The sequence below is a fragment of the Chrysochloris asiatica genome, unplaced genomic scaffold, assembly GCF_000296735.1.
Source record: "Chrysochloris asiatica unplaced genomic scaffold, ChrAsi1.0 scaffold00036, whole genome shotgun sequence".
Taxonomy (NCBI): Eukaryota; Metazoa; Chordata; class Mammalia; order Afrosoricida; family Chrysochloridae; genus Chrysochloris; species Chrysochloris asiatica.
The window spans coordinates 11,710,979-11,727,564 of record NW_006408554.1 but is presented as its reverse complement, the minus strand read 5'-3'; the positions used below and the strand labels follow the sequence as shown (position 1 = coordinate 11,727,564).

The 16,586-nt window shown below is 39.9% G+C and overlaps 2 protein-coding genes across 2 annotated transcripts in view; one reads left to right on the top strand and one right to left on the bottom strand.

Moving 5' to 3' along the window:
* The window catches only part of CSPP1 (centrosome and spindle pole associated protein 1), a 135,244-nt gene extending 134,851 nt beyond the window's left edge, over positions 1–393 (top strand). Inside the window, exon 30 of the mRNA XM_006860038.1 lies at positions 182–393. Coding sequence (XP_006860100.1) covers positions 182–393 — 212 coding nt within the window. The remainder of the gene's footprint in view (positions 1–181) is intronic.
* Positions 394–2,054: 1,661 nt separating this feature from the next.
* Positions 2,055–16,586, bottom strand: part of ARFGEF1 (ADP-ribosylation factor guanine nucleotide-exchange factor 1 (brefeldin A-inhibited)) — a 209,742-nt gene continuing 195,210 nt past the window's right edge. The window contains exons 35-39 of the mRNA XM_006860037.1: positions 8,297–8,436; positions 6,663–6,831; positions 5,180–5,318; positions 4,114–4,231; positions 2,055–3,525 (exon numbers count right to left, since the gene is read on the bottom strand). Of these exons, the coding sequence (XP_006860099.1) occupies positions 3,361–3,525; positions 4,114–4,231; positions 5,180–5,318; positions 6,663–6,831; positions 8,297–8,436 (731 nt within the window). The 3' untranslated portion in view covers positions 2,055–3,360. The remainder of the gene's footprint in view (positions 3,526–4,113; positions 4,232–5,179; positions 5,319–6,662; positions 6,832–8,296; positions 8,437–16,586) is intronic.

Below are 16,586 nucleotides of genomic sequence, written 5' to 3'. Positions count from 1 at the left end.
CTTCCAGAGCCTTTTTTCCCCACCTCTAAAATGGAGAGTTGGACAGTTAGGAACACAATACTGTGGGGAATGCAGGGCTGTAATGGGACTCACAACAGAAGCCTTACCTTCAAGTCACTTGGCTGCACTTTATGCTACCCGAGTTATGGTTTATCTTTGTGTGTGTGTACATGTCCTGTAGATGATGAGAGCTCACTGGTCGACCCCGATGATATCATGAAGCAAGTGGGTGATGATGGAACAAACTCTATAGCAACAGAGCCTTGGCTCCGCCCTGGCACCTCAGAAACACTGAAACGATTCATGGTGGAGCAGCTGAGTCAAGAGCAGCAGCAGGTTACTGGAAAACAAGGCACTTTTCCTTGGCAGGGCCTGTCTACTGCACATGGTTAAAATAAACTTGTACTGGACTCCACAGTGCCTTTTAAGGTGAAAAGAATGTGAAATCTGAATCTCCAATATGTCCTCTTTGGCCCCTACCTGGAAGTTTCCAATTACTTCTTATGTTCCATCTGTATGTAAGATGTGTTAGTTCCACAATGTATATTATGTACATTAATAAAAGGCCACAATTATTGATTTAAATAATGTAGAACTGTATAGAATTATTTTTACATAATATTGCCATACATTAAGGTGGTAATGAACCTTGGAATCAACTACCGTATGTGCATTATTTTAAATTCTGCTTGTCCTCAAGACAAATGTGTCTTAACAGTACTGTAAAACCATGGTACTCTTATGTGCACATTTGTTAACTCGATTCATAAGAAATTCATTTAGTAAACATCTGTTGTCATAGTGATTATTCTAGTTGCTTTGTAATTAGGGAATCACATGTGCTAGTTATGTTCATGTCATTCACAGTATAAATGACGGCAGCCATAATGGATTTTATCCCTGTAAGACATGCACAAAACGCTACATCTCTCTGTCTCTGTTTTATTTTTATGACAATGAAGGTGTTTTATGTTACTAATTTATATGATTCAGCTATTTAATAGAAATAAACTTTTCTTTTCATTTAAGCCAATGATGATTTCTCATTTTAACTGGAATTGAGATTTCTAGACTAGATGTTACAGAAGCTGAAGGAGAGACACACCCACAGGTCAAATCATGGCTGTTTGGATCAGGACCTAACCGTGATAATGTCTCAGCAAGTGGTACCTTTAAAAAAGGAAAGATTGATCCCAGTTCCATACAATACATTTTACTGGGAGTGCAGTCTTCAGCATGACAGCCGTTTTAACACAACTGTCTACTTACCTTTCCCACGGATGTAATGCATGGCAGAGAAGGCTGCTTGAGTCTGTAGTAACAAGTATACAATTTGACACTTGGTATTTTTCTCGTGTGAACTTATACTCAAGTCTAACTATGGGCTTACTTTACTATTAAAGGTTTTTCTTCTTACATCATCTTAAAGTATGATGAAACCGGTTTTCTTTACGTAATCTTCATACTGTACCATCAGATAATGTGCCACCAAGCCATCAGAGGCACTGACACCTCACGGGGGCCAACAGAGGACACCCAAGGCAACTTCCAGCTCATTCACAAGGCTGCAGTTTAGGGGGGTAAGACGTGTTCTATGATGTGGTCCTTCTGTTCTTAACAAATGCATTGCTCAGTAACTGCTCATTTAAGTTAAAAGAAGCGTGGGGCAAAGACTGAACAATTCTGTTTTTTTACATAATCCCCTGAATATAAATTTATGTTGGCATGTTCTACTTTCCTTTTAAACAGTGTTGTACACCACACAATTTTACCTGCATTCCTAGGACACACAGTATCATACTGCTAACTGCTCCAGCAGGAACAAGAATTCTCTCTCAGCAGTCTGTTAATGAAGAATATACAAAATTAGTATCTTAAGATTCTGAAAGAAGGTGGGAGGGTGGGGTCAAGGGACATAAATGTCAGATGTTGGAAAAATAATACTGGAACCAAATAATACTGAATTTGTAGTTATGGCTGAGAGTAACTTTTCCATGTTTGGCTTTAAAAAAATCAAAAAGAAAATAGTTCAGGAAACATGGGCTGTGGATGACACAGGTTTTGATTGCACTGATGAAATAATTCAAAAACTTTATTGACCTATAACCTGATTAGAATATGCCAGATGAGAATCAATACTGTACAGAAAGTTGTACAGACTTTTTTTTACATAGAAAACTTTACATCTGTACCATATACATTTTATCCATCTGAAAAAATTTCTACATCCACTGTTAATACGGAATGCTTGACAATCTTGTCTTTTTTTAAACCATCAGAGCACAGTTCACAGTATGAATACATTTCCAGTAAGTCTAACCACCCCCAATCCATGCCAGAGTTAATTTTAATATATTCAACATTAAATTCTGTACATAGAGTAAAATCTACATCAAGCTCCACCCCCAAAAAATAAAAGAAAAAAAGTTACAGCAACCTAGATTCATTTGCAGTGATTCAAGTTTCAGTCCATGAAAGATCATTGTATTTTAATGGCTCATCTTTGAAAGCCCTACAAGAAGCATATTACAGGAAGTTAGGTCAGGAGTGGTATTTTCTACCTTTGTTTCCTTCTGTTACTGATTTTGACAAGTGTCAGCCACAACAATTTCTGGGCTTGTTAAGCATTCAGGAAGATTACCCCACCCCACCCCACCCCACCCACAAAGGGCAAGCCCAAAAAACCCCCATGAAATAAAAATGTTCAACCCAAATGTTTAGTGCATTTGACAAAATATTATGGGTATTTAGCAAAGGAATAAGAAAATAAAGAAATAAAATAAAACAGTGCAGGAAGAACTATATGTTTGAGACTTTTATATTACAGACCTGCATCTCTGTACATTTTTTTCACAGAAGGATGATTACCAATATCTCAGATAGCCTGAGTGTGCAAAAATCTTCAGAATAAGAATACCATAGTTGCTAAATATCTTTTACCATGAACAATAATTTCTTCACCATCCCCACCCCCCAATTATAAACATTTTATCCTTCAAAATACAGCTCTCCTGAGTTGTACTTCTTGCAGAAGTTCAAATCTTTGCATCTATAGTTCTTTGGGTAAGTTTTGTTTCCACACCTGCCATAAATACGTGGAGTATCCTGCCACCGAGGGCAGGGGACATATCGAAGTAGGCTGCCTGCTCAACATGAGCCCACCAAGACAGAGTGAACCCACCAGTCACTACCAGGGACTGGAGTGTTGTAGGTGCAAGCTATAATTCTTTAGTAATTTTACCAAAACCCCTTAAGATACTGCAAGTCCGAGAAACCATTTTCAGGTAGGAAGTCTCAGCTCCAGGGTCCTTTTCAAGAGTGGAGGGATACGAACTCCAAGAAAAACTCCAACAATTTCCATCATTGCTTGTTTATCCCAAGTTCTTGTTCAGGTGGTTGTGATATCTGGAAAACTACTCCAATTCGCATAAAAAATCTTCTGAGAACAGCACGAAGTTCAGGAATCAAGTCAAATTGCATAATTTCACACAAGAGAGGGTAGTAGAATGATGCGTGAGCTTTAAACTAGGGAGGAAACACAGTTTCTTCTTTTAGTAATGCTTACGTACCAAAACAACAGGACAGAAAACATTTTGGGGAAACTGCACTGACCAGTAAAAAGACAGGTGTTTGCATCAAACATTGATTATTTTGATTAGAAATGAAGACCGGGAAGTATGCAAAAGACTGACTTTATACAAACTACATTATACAAACTACAAATATTATCCACAGAGGTGGTGGTTCAAGCTCACCAGCTGCTCCTCGGAAACCCTATACAGGGTTGCTATGGGTTGGAACTGACTTCACAGCACTTAGCAGCAACATATAAGTTGTCACATTTTAAAAGAGTAAAATGTGTATTTTTGAAAATCTTAAAAATAACTATGCATTTATATTAATAGTTACATGTTTTTAATTTAAATGGAATCCTGGTGGTGTGGTATTTAGCTGCAAATCACAAAGCAGCAGCACAGCCTGGATTTGGGTCACCTGCCCCTGACAGCTCCGGTGCATTCCTAGCTCCAATTCACGTTCACAGTGCTGGTCAACGAGGGAAATGCCAGGCTGAACACACTGAGTGATGGGGCAGAGTGGGTGTCTCATACTTACCCTATTATCACTTATCTTTAGAACTTTAGTTAGGAACAAAAGCAGCAAGCTAGTCCAGGCTTCCCGATGACTCTCTGATGTTAGAGTCAAGAAGTAGCTCAGTGCTTCACTGCAGACACTGCAAAACAAAAGATTTCTTAGTAAAATAACTTGCTTGCATACCTGCAGGATTATGTGCTCACTGAGAAAAGGAGGGTCGTGAATATTGCTAGAGAGCACCGCTGCTTAACCATTTGCTTAACTGGAGTGTCAACAGAAACACTTTTATGTCTTTCAGTTAAAAAGAAAACCAAAGAGATTAAAATAAGCCATTGTGACTTATTAGAAAAAAACATGTTTTCATAAGCCATTGTGACTTATTAGAAAAAACATGTTTTCATAATTTTTAAAGTTTCCTTCACTTCAAAGCCACCATGTAGCAGCTTGGTGTGTCAAGGGATCCAAGGCTGAAGTCTTGGGTGGCTCTTCCTCTAATTGTATGGCTCCTCTGGGAGTGTCACTGATAATATATAAGAAAACAGACTAGGTGGTCTCTTAATATCCTAATACGGATTTAAATGGTTTCTGAGAACATGTTCTCCAAGTACACACAATACGATGCAGAAAGATGACATAATCTTTATGAATATCGTGCCTTGTTCTTAACAAGAGTAAAATTTAAACAACAAAATACTAAGTTCTTAGGAACTAAAATAAGAGTAAAACAACATTATCAACAAAAGCTGTAAATACCTCTCAAATTAAATTTAGATAATTCCCTTTCACAAATAACCATTCTGTAAAAACAGGACTATCTTTTCTGGCACTGAAAAGTAGCAAACTATAATAAAGTTGTTGTGGAAATTTTGAGAAAACTTTTCCCTCTGTCCTGGAACAAGCAATATGGAATACCATTTGTTCACTCCACCAGTTGTATAAAGCATGCTGATCTATAAGACTGCATTTAATTTTCAAAATCACCCTGAGCAACAGAGGCATAATTATCCCTAGTTCACAGACAAGAGAACACAGCCATTGGCATGGCCCTGCAATGGGCGGGATGGGGACTCTGAGCTGGGATGCTTACTTCAACAGTCGGTGCTGGACCTCCTCCCAGGCGCTGGCCCGGCCCTCGTCTGTGTACATCCGGAAGAGGATACGCAGCCCACAAGCCAAGCTGCTCGTCTCCTGCTTCAGAAGGTTGGGTTTGGACTTGCCTTTGAAGCCTGCAGAAAGGGCAAGTTTTTGTGATGCATTGGGAAGTTATCTTACATGTCAGCTTGTAAAGGGCACACTGTGGGCTTACATTCATTGGCATGTCTCAGGGGCAGGGGTCATACAAGATGGTCCCATGAGACTACAGGAGAAGGTGTCAATGCACGGAAGGTGATCTCTATGCTTAGATTTCTTCCCTTTCAAGCTGGGGACATATAAGGTATAAAACTACTTTTGGACTGCAAAGTCCTACGTGGGTGCAGTGCGTTGCCCATTCTGACTTCTAGGCAAGCCTCCCAGCAGGCCACGTCAGTGAAACAAGAAGGCTTTGCAGAGTTCAGCAGGAGGTGCCCTGGGGAAGGGTGGCTTAAAGCACAGGAGTAAGGTTTTACTTCATGTGAAGCCACTAAATATGCCAGAAGAAAGGCTGGAGTCTGGTGCTGAGAACAGGTGAAAGCTACGGGTTTAGGAGCTTAAAAGGCTCACTGGATCCAGTCAAACAAGCAAACGGAATACAGCTGACACTTGGAGAGACCGTGCTTCAAGGATTGGCTCCGTTCTTTCTCATGTCTGCAACAGTCTGATGCCCTCACTCTGCCCCTAACCGGCACTGAGCAGCTATTAAGCAACAAATTAATAATGTTTGTTTACTTAATATAAAGCTTGTTCTTTCTTTAAACGTTGTAACTTGTGTCCAAAGAGCTCTGGTAGCGTAGTGGTTACGAATCGGGCTGTTAATCTCAGGGTCAGCAGTTTGAAACTACCAGCTGTACCGCGGGAGAAAGATGAGGCTTTCTGCTCCCATAAAGATTTACAGCCTTGGAAACCCTGTCCAGGGTCGCTATGAGTCGGAACTGACTCCACAGCACACAACAACAACTTGTTCCAACACAAATACATGCTTTTCCATCCAGCACAAGTCCTCTCCAGCCCCTCATTCACTTCCGTACTAAGGGCTGCCTACTGCCAGGGAACATAGAGGAGCCACTGGGATCCATGTACCAGACATTGTGTGTGGAGCCTTCACCACACGCTGCTTCTCTTTCTAAAAAGGCATTATCAAACTGCCCATTATCAACAGGAAGGCCCAGGCTGGGTAAAGGAAGTGAAAGAACACTGGTCAAATCAGCCAAGTAAAAGGCTGATTAAATGAAGGGAAAAAAGATCCACCCTGGTTGACTTAGAGTAGAAAAAAGGCCTAGCTGTTTAGATTGACATTATTAGTATTAAGATGCACATTGCATACAGTGAACTAAATGCACACCTGAAACACACAAATCAACTAATTTTGAAAAATCTATCTGGCCCACATCCACTATAAGTATAACTTACGATGTGAGAGCTGCACAGCTCACCTGCTTTCCATAGAGCAGTCCGCTGTTCATTGTTTGAATTAAATGCCTTAGCAAATCTATGTGACTCTAATAAGCAGTCTAGTAACTTAAAAAGTTGTTGTGATGTTAAAAAGCGGTACATTCCTTGGTCTTGAGTATCAACTCGAACATCAAAGTCCACTTCGTCTCTCTGTGGGTAAACAAAGCATCACAGCAGGGTGCACACATGCAAAACACAGTCACAACCTTTGAATAAAGACTATTTTCTCAAGTAAGCAAAGATTACAAGACACTGCTCTAGCTCAATAGGAAATAGAGATCCATCTTACTATAACTCGCCCGCCATGATCGTCATTCTGTACTTTTTAGTCACCACTATCACCTCATCTCTTTCGGGGCCCTTTCCTGACCTCCAGCAACTTTCACTCCCACCCCTCACGCCTCTTCTCCCCACCCCCAGGGTCACCTCCTCCTCTTAGCCAGTTTGGAGTCCAAAGACCATGACTATAATTATTCTTTTGCATAACTACTCTCTTTTTAATCATTGGCTGGCAAAATCCATGCCTGGTCAATTCCTGGCCGCCTGCTTCACAAGCCTGTCTGGTGAAGAACCGCTCTTTGTATCCACAGGGCTCTGAGCGCAGGCCCAAAATTGTGCCTTTCCATGTCCACCCTCTGAGATAAGGGAGTCATATTTTCATTTCTCAAATAGCTAGCACTCCCCAACCTCCCTTGATGGGTGACTTTTCTTCAGGCATCCTTAAGAATATGGAAGCTATCAGAAGAGATCTCCAACAAGCTCCTAGCCCCAAGTGGACAAACCTTCCTGCTCCTGTATACTTTACCTCCTCTGCTGCTGCAGCATTGTGTGTGACCTGTCTGTGCGTCTACCCAAGGCAACTGTGTGCTCTATGGACCATCCCATTCACTCAAGATTATTCTAGCCACCCCCGCACCCCACCCCACCCCGCCCTCACTTCTGCACTGCGTCTCTCTCCCTCTACTGGAAAATTCTCATTACCAAAAGTGCTGCAATATTGCCACCTTAACAAACAAAACAACAACAGCTCTCCTGACCCCTTATCATCTTCCAGCTGTACTCCCGCTTGTCTGTACCCTTTCCCCCTTGACAGCATGACTTCCTAGAAGAGTTACTGATGTTTGCTGTCTCCCAGTCCTCTCCTAAACTCACTAGAACCAGGCCTCTTGTCTCTAACGCCACACTGACACATCTTGTCTAGGGCACTACACACTCTAAATTGTGAAGTCCAATGGTCAAGTCATAGACGGGAGCTTTGGACACGGGGGACAAAACCCTCCTTCAAGCACTAGCCTCCTTGGACCTCCAAAAAATATTTTTTCCTGTGTGTCCTTCTACTTTCCTTACTTGTTTCCCAGTCTCTTGGCAGGGGCCTCATCACCGGGCACAAAAAATAATGGCAGGCCCCAGGGACCTGTTCCTGGTCCTCTGTCCACTCTGCTCTAGCCCCATGCTCACCCCTGCAGTGATGGCTCTAGTCTCAGACTGTCAAATTCTATCTAGATGATGAAGATCCCCTACCAACCACTCCCCAACTTCAACCTTAGCCTGACCTATACACTGACCCATTTAATGTCCTACTCACACAAATGAGCGCTGCCCTACATTTCCTTACCTGTGCAGCAGCTAGGTTCTCTGCATCTTCCTTCTTACTTGTGGCTGGGAAGAACACAATGTTGTCGATAGTCTGGATTAGCTCTAGCTGCACAACACATTTAATCAACAGGGCAGCAAACAATCTTTGTTCTGGAAATTCTGTGAGGAGACCCCCCCCAATGCACATGCAAACAAAAATTACTTGGAATTCTCTACAATTTCCATGATAGTACAATGTTATAGTAACATTAATATGCATAAAGATAAAGTGCACATACCAAACACACCGAGGACAGACTGCTTAGCACAACACTACTCAGTAAAAGTTTAATCAATATTTAGAAATACAAACATTTTTAAAATGAACAAAAAAAATCTGTTTTAAAAGAATAAATATAATCAAGAGGTGACACTGTAACATTTGAAATAAGATTCAGTTTTTCCTGAAAAAAGTGAGACAAGGATATAAAACTAAAACATATTAGGACTTACTGTAAACTCCAGTTTGAGCCCTGAAAATAAGCAATATCAAAACATACAGTAGGCGGGACCATAGGAACCGAGTCCATGTAGGATGGGCATGAGGGCCAGCCAAGAATCTTGAGCACAACAGGTACCGTCACGAGTTCACGACTTAAGCAGAGCACACATTTCACTTGGATTCAAACGAGTTGTATCTAAAATTATTTCATATTTTCAAGTGGATCCATCAGCAGAGAAGTCTATACAAGTTATGCAAACACATTACTAGAAAAGTAACCTAACTGCAAAGTAACAGTCCCCTGGTTGGTAATCGCATACAACTTTACTCCTCTTGTCTGAACAAATGTGTTCAGTAGGGCATTACTGGCAATTCAGCAGCCTATAAGGACATATTCAGAGAATGTCCCATTGCACCAACCATTCCAAGTAAGCAGTTGAACAAATGCTGATGTACAAGCTTAGGAGCAAGAACTCACTCAATGAGATGTTAAAGGAACTCGGAGCAGGGATTATATACCCCCAAGGGCAAACGCAAACCCACACAGGCCACACCTGAACCTGGGTTTCTGGGACAGCTTCCCCAGAAGTCTTCCAGTGGCAGATGGTTGCCCGAGGGAAGAGGTTATTAATTGATCTCTGGACAATGGCTTTATGACCCACAATTTGCAATCTTTCCATTTCTTTCTATTACAAGCATTTTACAATGTTCCCTTTTTCAGATATCAATTTGTGCAAGTCAAATTTATGTCTGGAGAATTTGGGGGGTAGCCAAATAACTTACTAACATTTATTATTTAGGTCATTAATAAGGGCAGTTTTCTAGGTAGCTTTCAGAAATATTGTTCTATTCAAACACTTGATTCTTGATACAAGATTGCAATTAAAAAAATAAAACAAGACAAAGAAATCAACAAGTCTCCTGGCTGTTTCTTAGGTCTTCTCTCTAGTCCTTCACTACCGTCACATTCTAACCTGTACCATTCAGCCATTCACTCATTCAAGTCATAAAAACATTCTCCTTTCCCCAGAGTCAAAGACTCTAGCAGCACACCTGGGACCACAGATGGGACTTATATGCTGATGTCTAACGAGAGGCAATTCTCATTAGCTCCAGTGACGCTTAAGGGTGCTAAGAGAATTTTCAGTGGGACCTCACACTTCTAGACAGACTGATAGTTTGCCATACAAGGCTCTACTCTGTTTGAACAAGGGAACCGGGGCCTCTCCAAGCTCATTGGTGTCTGTTGAAAAGCGGTCAAGGGACCCTACCTCCAGTCTCACTAATAAGAACCATCAGCACATTTGGAGACAATACCTGTTTAAGACAAGTTCTGCTCATTGGCACAGTCAGGGCTCTGTATGGGTTATGTGGGCTTGTAGGCACTAAACCAAGACCAGGTCAAGCAATTGTATTTTCTGAGTATGCAGAAAGAGTGAGGCAGCTAACTTGATGCAGGGCTGTGCCAGGACCTCTTGTCTGAGTAGGAGAGAGTAACATGGTGGTAGGTCTCCATGTACAAAAAAAATCGCAGAACCATAGCCTGTCTACCAAGTGCAAGGGTTCTCGGTAACGCTCCACATGATGGACACCATATGCCATTAAGAATGTTTGGTACCCAGGTCATTCTTCATGCTCTCCAATGGACAACTTAAATCAGTTCTAAAACAGGAGAGGAGAGCAACTCAAAGGAATTAGTATGGGCTATGACATTATCTTGGAATTTTAGGTGGAGGCATTCCTATGGCTTTCACTTTTCTTACCAGAGGTATGAACTTGGAACAGTCACTACCGGGCCAGTGAAGAACTCTGCAGAGGACTGAACAGAGGAAAGCACACAGGGCTGACGGGAGGAAGCTCCAACAGTAAATAAAATATCTGCTAGATCTAAATGCTAGACTGCTGCACTTCAGGGCAGAAGGCAGCAGGTGTGACATTGGGCCATGGGCTAATGGGTCACTGGAGTGTTAGAAATAAACTCCCAAAGGGAATGAAACTCCTTCATCACTCAATCTGTCCCCTCTGGCTTAACCCATTTATAGACACGAATCCTGGTGTGGTGCTGTAGGATATGCACTGGACTACTAACCACAAGCTTGGTGGTTCAAACCCACTAGCCGCTCCTTGGAAACCCTATTCAGGGCCACTATGTTTTGGAACCAATTTGACGGCACTGAACAACAGCAAGTCAGGATGATATAGGATCAGCAGATGCCCTCTAAGTTCAGGAATTAGACACCAGGGACAGTCTTAAATTATGACATGAGAAGAAAGGATAAGCTGGTCTCTAGGTACTTTGTTGTTGTTGTCAGGTGCCATCGAGTCGGAACCGACTCATAGCAACCCCATGCACAGCAGAACGAAACAATGTCCAATCCTGGGCCAACCTCACTACCGCTGCCACACTTGAGTCCATCAATGATGCCACCTGGCTGATCCATCTCGTTGGGGGTCTTCCTCTTTTTCTCTGACCCTCCACCCTACCCAGCATGACATCCTTCTCCAACGATTGTTTCCTCTGGACAATATGTCCAAAGTAGGAGAGACGTACTTAGGACCAGGGAATAACTATTTATCTTCAAAAGCCATTGAGGAGGCAGGGCTTGATGGTGGCTAGGGTAGAGGTGCAGTAAAGATCTCCATCAGCAATAACAAAGAATACCAGACAAAGCATCTTGAAATTTATCAGACGGCCTTGAAGGCAAGAAGCTGAAAGAGGACATTAAAGTCACATTAGGCTACAATTTTTTTTCTCTCTTCTTTCTCTCCTCTCTTTTGTCTATGATTGTAGACTACAGTATCAAATCTCTTTTTTTTTTGTTCTGTTCTGTTTTGGGGTCTTATTTTTCCCCTTGCTTTTTTGCTGTTTTTTTTTTGTTGTTGTTGTTCTGTTCTATTTTGTTTTTTGTTCCCCTTTTTACCTATAGGGCTCTTTCTCTCTCTAAACTACCCAAGAAGAGACAGCAATTACTGCCATATAGTCAAGATACAATCATACCCTATGAAGCACCACAATCCAAGCAAGATCCAGTACCAACTGCCATATGCCAGGGAGGCAGACAACATATGTAAAAGTTTCTCAGAGTTAATAAATAAGAAGAATGAAAAAGGAAGCCCACATCCTGATTACATTGGCCTGGAGACAATCAGAAAGCATAAAAAAAATACCAAAACACATAAATTAAGTATTAAGGTCACAGTTAAACACTAAACCATGTCCAAGAAACAAAAGCAGATGACCATATCAGCACACGTCCAGAAACAAGATAAAATGTCTGAGACAAATAACCTCGATGTGGAACTGGACTCCATTCTGGAAGGAGGGCAGGTCTTGGAAATGCCTGAGAAGGAATTCTGAAAAATGATTATAAAATGTTTCAAAATACTTTTTACAATGGAGTTGAGAAAAATAGGGAAGAAGTCAGGAAAGTGCTACAGGAACAATCAAATAAGACAGATTATAATCTGGAAACAATTCAAAACCTACAGAAAGAGGTCCAAATGATTAATAATAGAATATCAGAAATAGACAATACACTGAAAGGGCTGAGAAGTAGAATTGAAGAGATGGAAAGGAGAACTAGTGAACTGGAGGACAAATCTCTCAACACCACTAAGATAGAAGAACAAGCAAAAAAAGGATAAAAAAGTCTGAAAGTCTAAGATTCATATTGGACAACATGAAGAGGAATAACTTAAAGATTATCGGCATTCTGGAACAGGAAGAATTACACAAGTCCATAGAAGAGTTTCTGGAAAAAAAACTTCTCTAACATCCTGAAAAGTGAAAAGATAAGCATTCAAGAAGTTCAATGAACCCCAGGAAGGATAGCCCCCAAAAGAAAATCACTGAACTATATCATAATCAAGCTCTCCAAAATCAAAGATAAGGAGGCAATCCTGAAAGCACTTAGGGAAAAGAGAAGTGTTACATACAAAGGCAAACAAGTCAGATTAAGCTCGGATCTCTCAGCAGAAACCATGCAGGCAACAAGGCAAAGGGGAGACATATATAACTCTGAAAAAAGAAAAACTGCCAACCAAGAATCCTTTATTCAGCAAAGCTATCAATCAAATACAATGGTGTAATCAAAATATTCCAGGATCAACAGAAACTAAGGGGCTCTGCCAAAGCCAACCCTGTGCTACAAAACATCCTACAGGGAGTTCTGTGGACTGAGAACTAACAAGAATAGACAACAACCAGAGATTAACATATGTGGCAGCACCTCCCAGAACTAAATTGACAGATGGAAAAGTCGAGAACAGAACAAAACTGTAAGAACAAACTAAGAGAAACTGGGAGGTCAGTCTATGATCAAAACAATTACAATGTGAAAGAAGGTAGGATCCAGATAGTGAGAAGGTCAGGCAGATTATAGGATAAAATAGACTGCACTGAATGGAGGGAAAAGTTAATGGAATATAAGGTAACCTTAAAGAAAATTAACACTTCACAACATACCAAGAAAATGAAACCCCAAGAAGAACATGGAAACATTAAAACTATGAGGAAACTCACAAGAAAGAACACAAAAACCATGAACTCAGCACAGGAAGACTTGAAGAACAAAGAAAGCAGCAGCATCAAAAAAATAAACAAACAAACAAAAAACCCCATAATGGCAGCAATTAAACCACACCTATCAATAATTACACTGAATGTAAATGGATTAAATGCACCAGTTAAGAGATGGAGGGTGGCAGAATGGATAAGAAAACAACATCCTTCAATATGCTGTCTCCAAGAGACACATCTCACACACAGAGACAAAAACAGATTAAAAGGAAAAGGCTGGAAAAAAATATACCAAGCTAATTCAAATAAATATCAAATAGGAGTGGTAGTACGAATCACTGATAAACTTTAAGGCAAAAACTAGCATAATAGATAAAAATGGACATTATCTTAAGATTAAAGGGACAACTGAACATGATGACAACCATAATAAATATTTATGCTCCCAAAGAATGAGCTCCAAAATATATAAAGCAAACTCTTAACAGATTTGAAGAAAGAAACAGATGAACCTACAACAATAGTGGGCGATTTTAATACACCACTTTCATAAATGGATAGAACAACCAGAAAGAAACCTGACAAAGACACAGAGGAACTAAACAACACAATCAGCCAAATGGACCTCAGAGATGTGTACAGAGCATTCAACCCAACAATAGTGCAATACATATTCTTTTCCAGTGAACATGAAACAGTCTCCAAAATACACCATGTGTTAGGCCACAAAGCAAACCTCCAGAAATTTGCAAATATCAAAATACTACAAAGCATCTCTCAGACCACAATACTATCAAATTAGAAATCAACAATAGGAAGACCAAGGAAATAAATTTAAACACATGGAAACTGAGTAACACCCTGATGAAAAGCGTTTTGGTAGTAGAAGAAATGAAATGTAAACTCACAAAATTCCTAGAAAAAAACAAGAATGAAAACACAACATATCAAAATCTTGGGACATGGCGAAAGCAGTGATAAGAGGACAATTTATTGCAATAAAATGCATACATCCAAAAAGAAGAAAGAACCAAAATTAACACATTAATACAGCGTCTACAACAATTAGAAACAGACCAATAGAGGGAACTTACAGCCACCAAAAGAAAATAATAATAATGATTAGAGCAGAAATAAATGAGTTAGAAAACAGAAAAACTATAGAAAGAATCAACAGGACAAAAAGCTGATTGATCCTTTGAAAGGATTAACAAAATTGACAGACAAACCTAACAAAAGAGGGAGAAGACACAAATAACATGCATTAGAAACCACATGGGTATGTCATAATGGAGCCAAAGGAAATCAAAAGGATAACAACAGGATACTATGACAAGTTGTACTCCAACAAATTGGAAAACTCAGAAGAGATGGATACATTTTTAGATAAACACGACCTACGTAAACATTCACAAAGTGAAGTAGAAAACTGAACAGATCCATAACAAAAGAAGAAATTGATCAGGTCAGCAAAAGAAGTCCAGGCCCAGATGGCTTCACTGGTGAGTTCTACCAAACATTCAGTGAAGGGCTGTCATCAGTTCTACTCAAATTATTCCAGAAGATACAGGAGGATGGTAAACTTCCTAATACATTTTATGAAGCAGGCATAACCCTCATACAAAAACAAGGGAGTGACGTCACTAAGAAAGAAAATCATACACCATATTCTCTCATGAACATAGATGCAAAAATTCTCAACAAAATCCTAGCCAACAGAAGCCAACAACACATCAAAAAGATAATACATCATGATCAAGTGGGATTCATACCAGGGATGCTTGGATGATTCAACATTAGAAAAACAGTTAACTTAATCCACCATATAAATAACAAGAAAGAAAAGTATCACATGATCATATCGATTCATGCACAAAAGGCATTTGACAAAATCCAATATCCATTCCTGATAAACACACTCAACAAAGTAGGATTTGAAGGGAAATTCCTCAACATAATACATATATAAATTTTTGTATATTATTAATAGCATATATACAAAACCAATAGCTTATATTACTCTCAATGGAGAGAAACTGAAAGCCTTCCCTCTGTGAACAGGAACCAGACAAGGTTTATCACCATTCCTGTTCAACATTGTGCTGGAAGTCTTAGCAAGAGCTATACAGCAAAACAGGGAAATTAACACAGAAAACCCCAAAGACTCAGTAAAAAAGCTACTAGACTTCATTGGAAGATTCAACAAAGTGGCAGGATATAAGATCAACATACAAAAATCACTTGGATTCTTCTATACCAATAACAACAGTGTTGAAAAGGACATTATGAAAACAATACCATTTACAGTGGCCACAAAAATGGAAGAATGTACCATGCTCCTGGATAGGAAGACTTAACATTGTGAAAATGTCAATACTACCCAAAGCAATTTACACATATAATGCCATCCCAATGCAGATTCCAACAACATTCTTCAAACAGATGGGAAAAACAATTATAAACTTTATATGGAAAGTAGAGAGACCCAGGATAAGCAAAGCATTGCTTAAGAAGAAGAATAAGGTTTGAAACCTCTCACTCCCTGACTTCAAAATGTATTACATGGCTACAGTGGTCAAAACAGCTTGGTACTGGTACAATGAAAGACACACTGACTAATGGAACAGAACTGAGAATCCAGAAATTAACACATCCACATACAGCCAACTGATTTTTGACAAAGTACCTAAATATATCTCATGGGGAGGGGATAGTCTCTTCAACAGATGGTGCTGGCAGAACTGGAAAGTGATATGCAAAAGATTGAAACAAGATCTTTACCTCACGCCTTATACAAAAACCAACTCAGCATGGATTAAAGATCTAAACGTGAATCCCAAAATTATGAAGGTCATCAATGAAAAAACAGGAACAAATGTGAGGGCTCTAATTCAGGGAATATACAGACTACCAAACATTTTGAAAACTACACAAACAAAATCAGACAAAATAGATTGGGACATACTAAAAACTGAAAACTTACATGCATCAAAAGACTTCACCATAAGAGAAAAAAGGGAACCCACAGAATGGGAAAAATCTTTTGCAACAACACAGCAGACAAGGGACTCATTTCTAAATTATATAGGAAACTACAACACCTCTACAAGAAAAAGACAAATAAATCAATTTTAAAAATGGACACAAGACACGAACAGACACTTCACTAAGGAGGAAATCCAGGCAGCCAACAAACTTATGAAGAAATGTTCACGATCACTAGCCATTTGTTGCTATTGTTAGGTGCCATCGAGTTGGTACCGACCCATAGTGACCTTATGCACAGCAGACTGAAACACTGCCCGATCC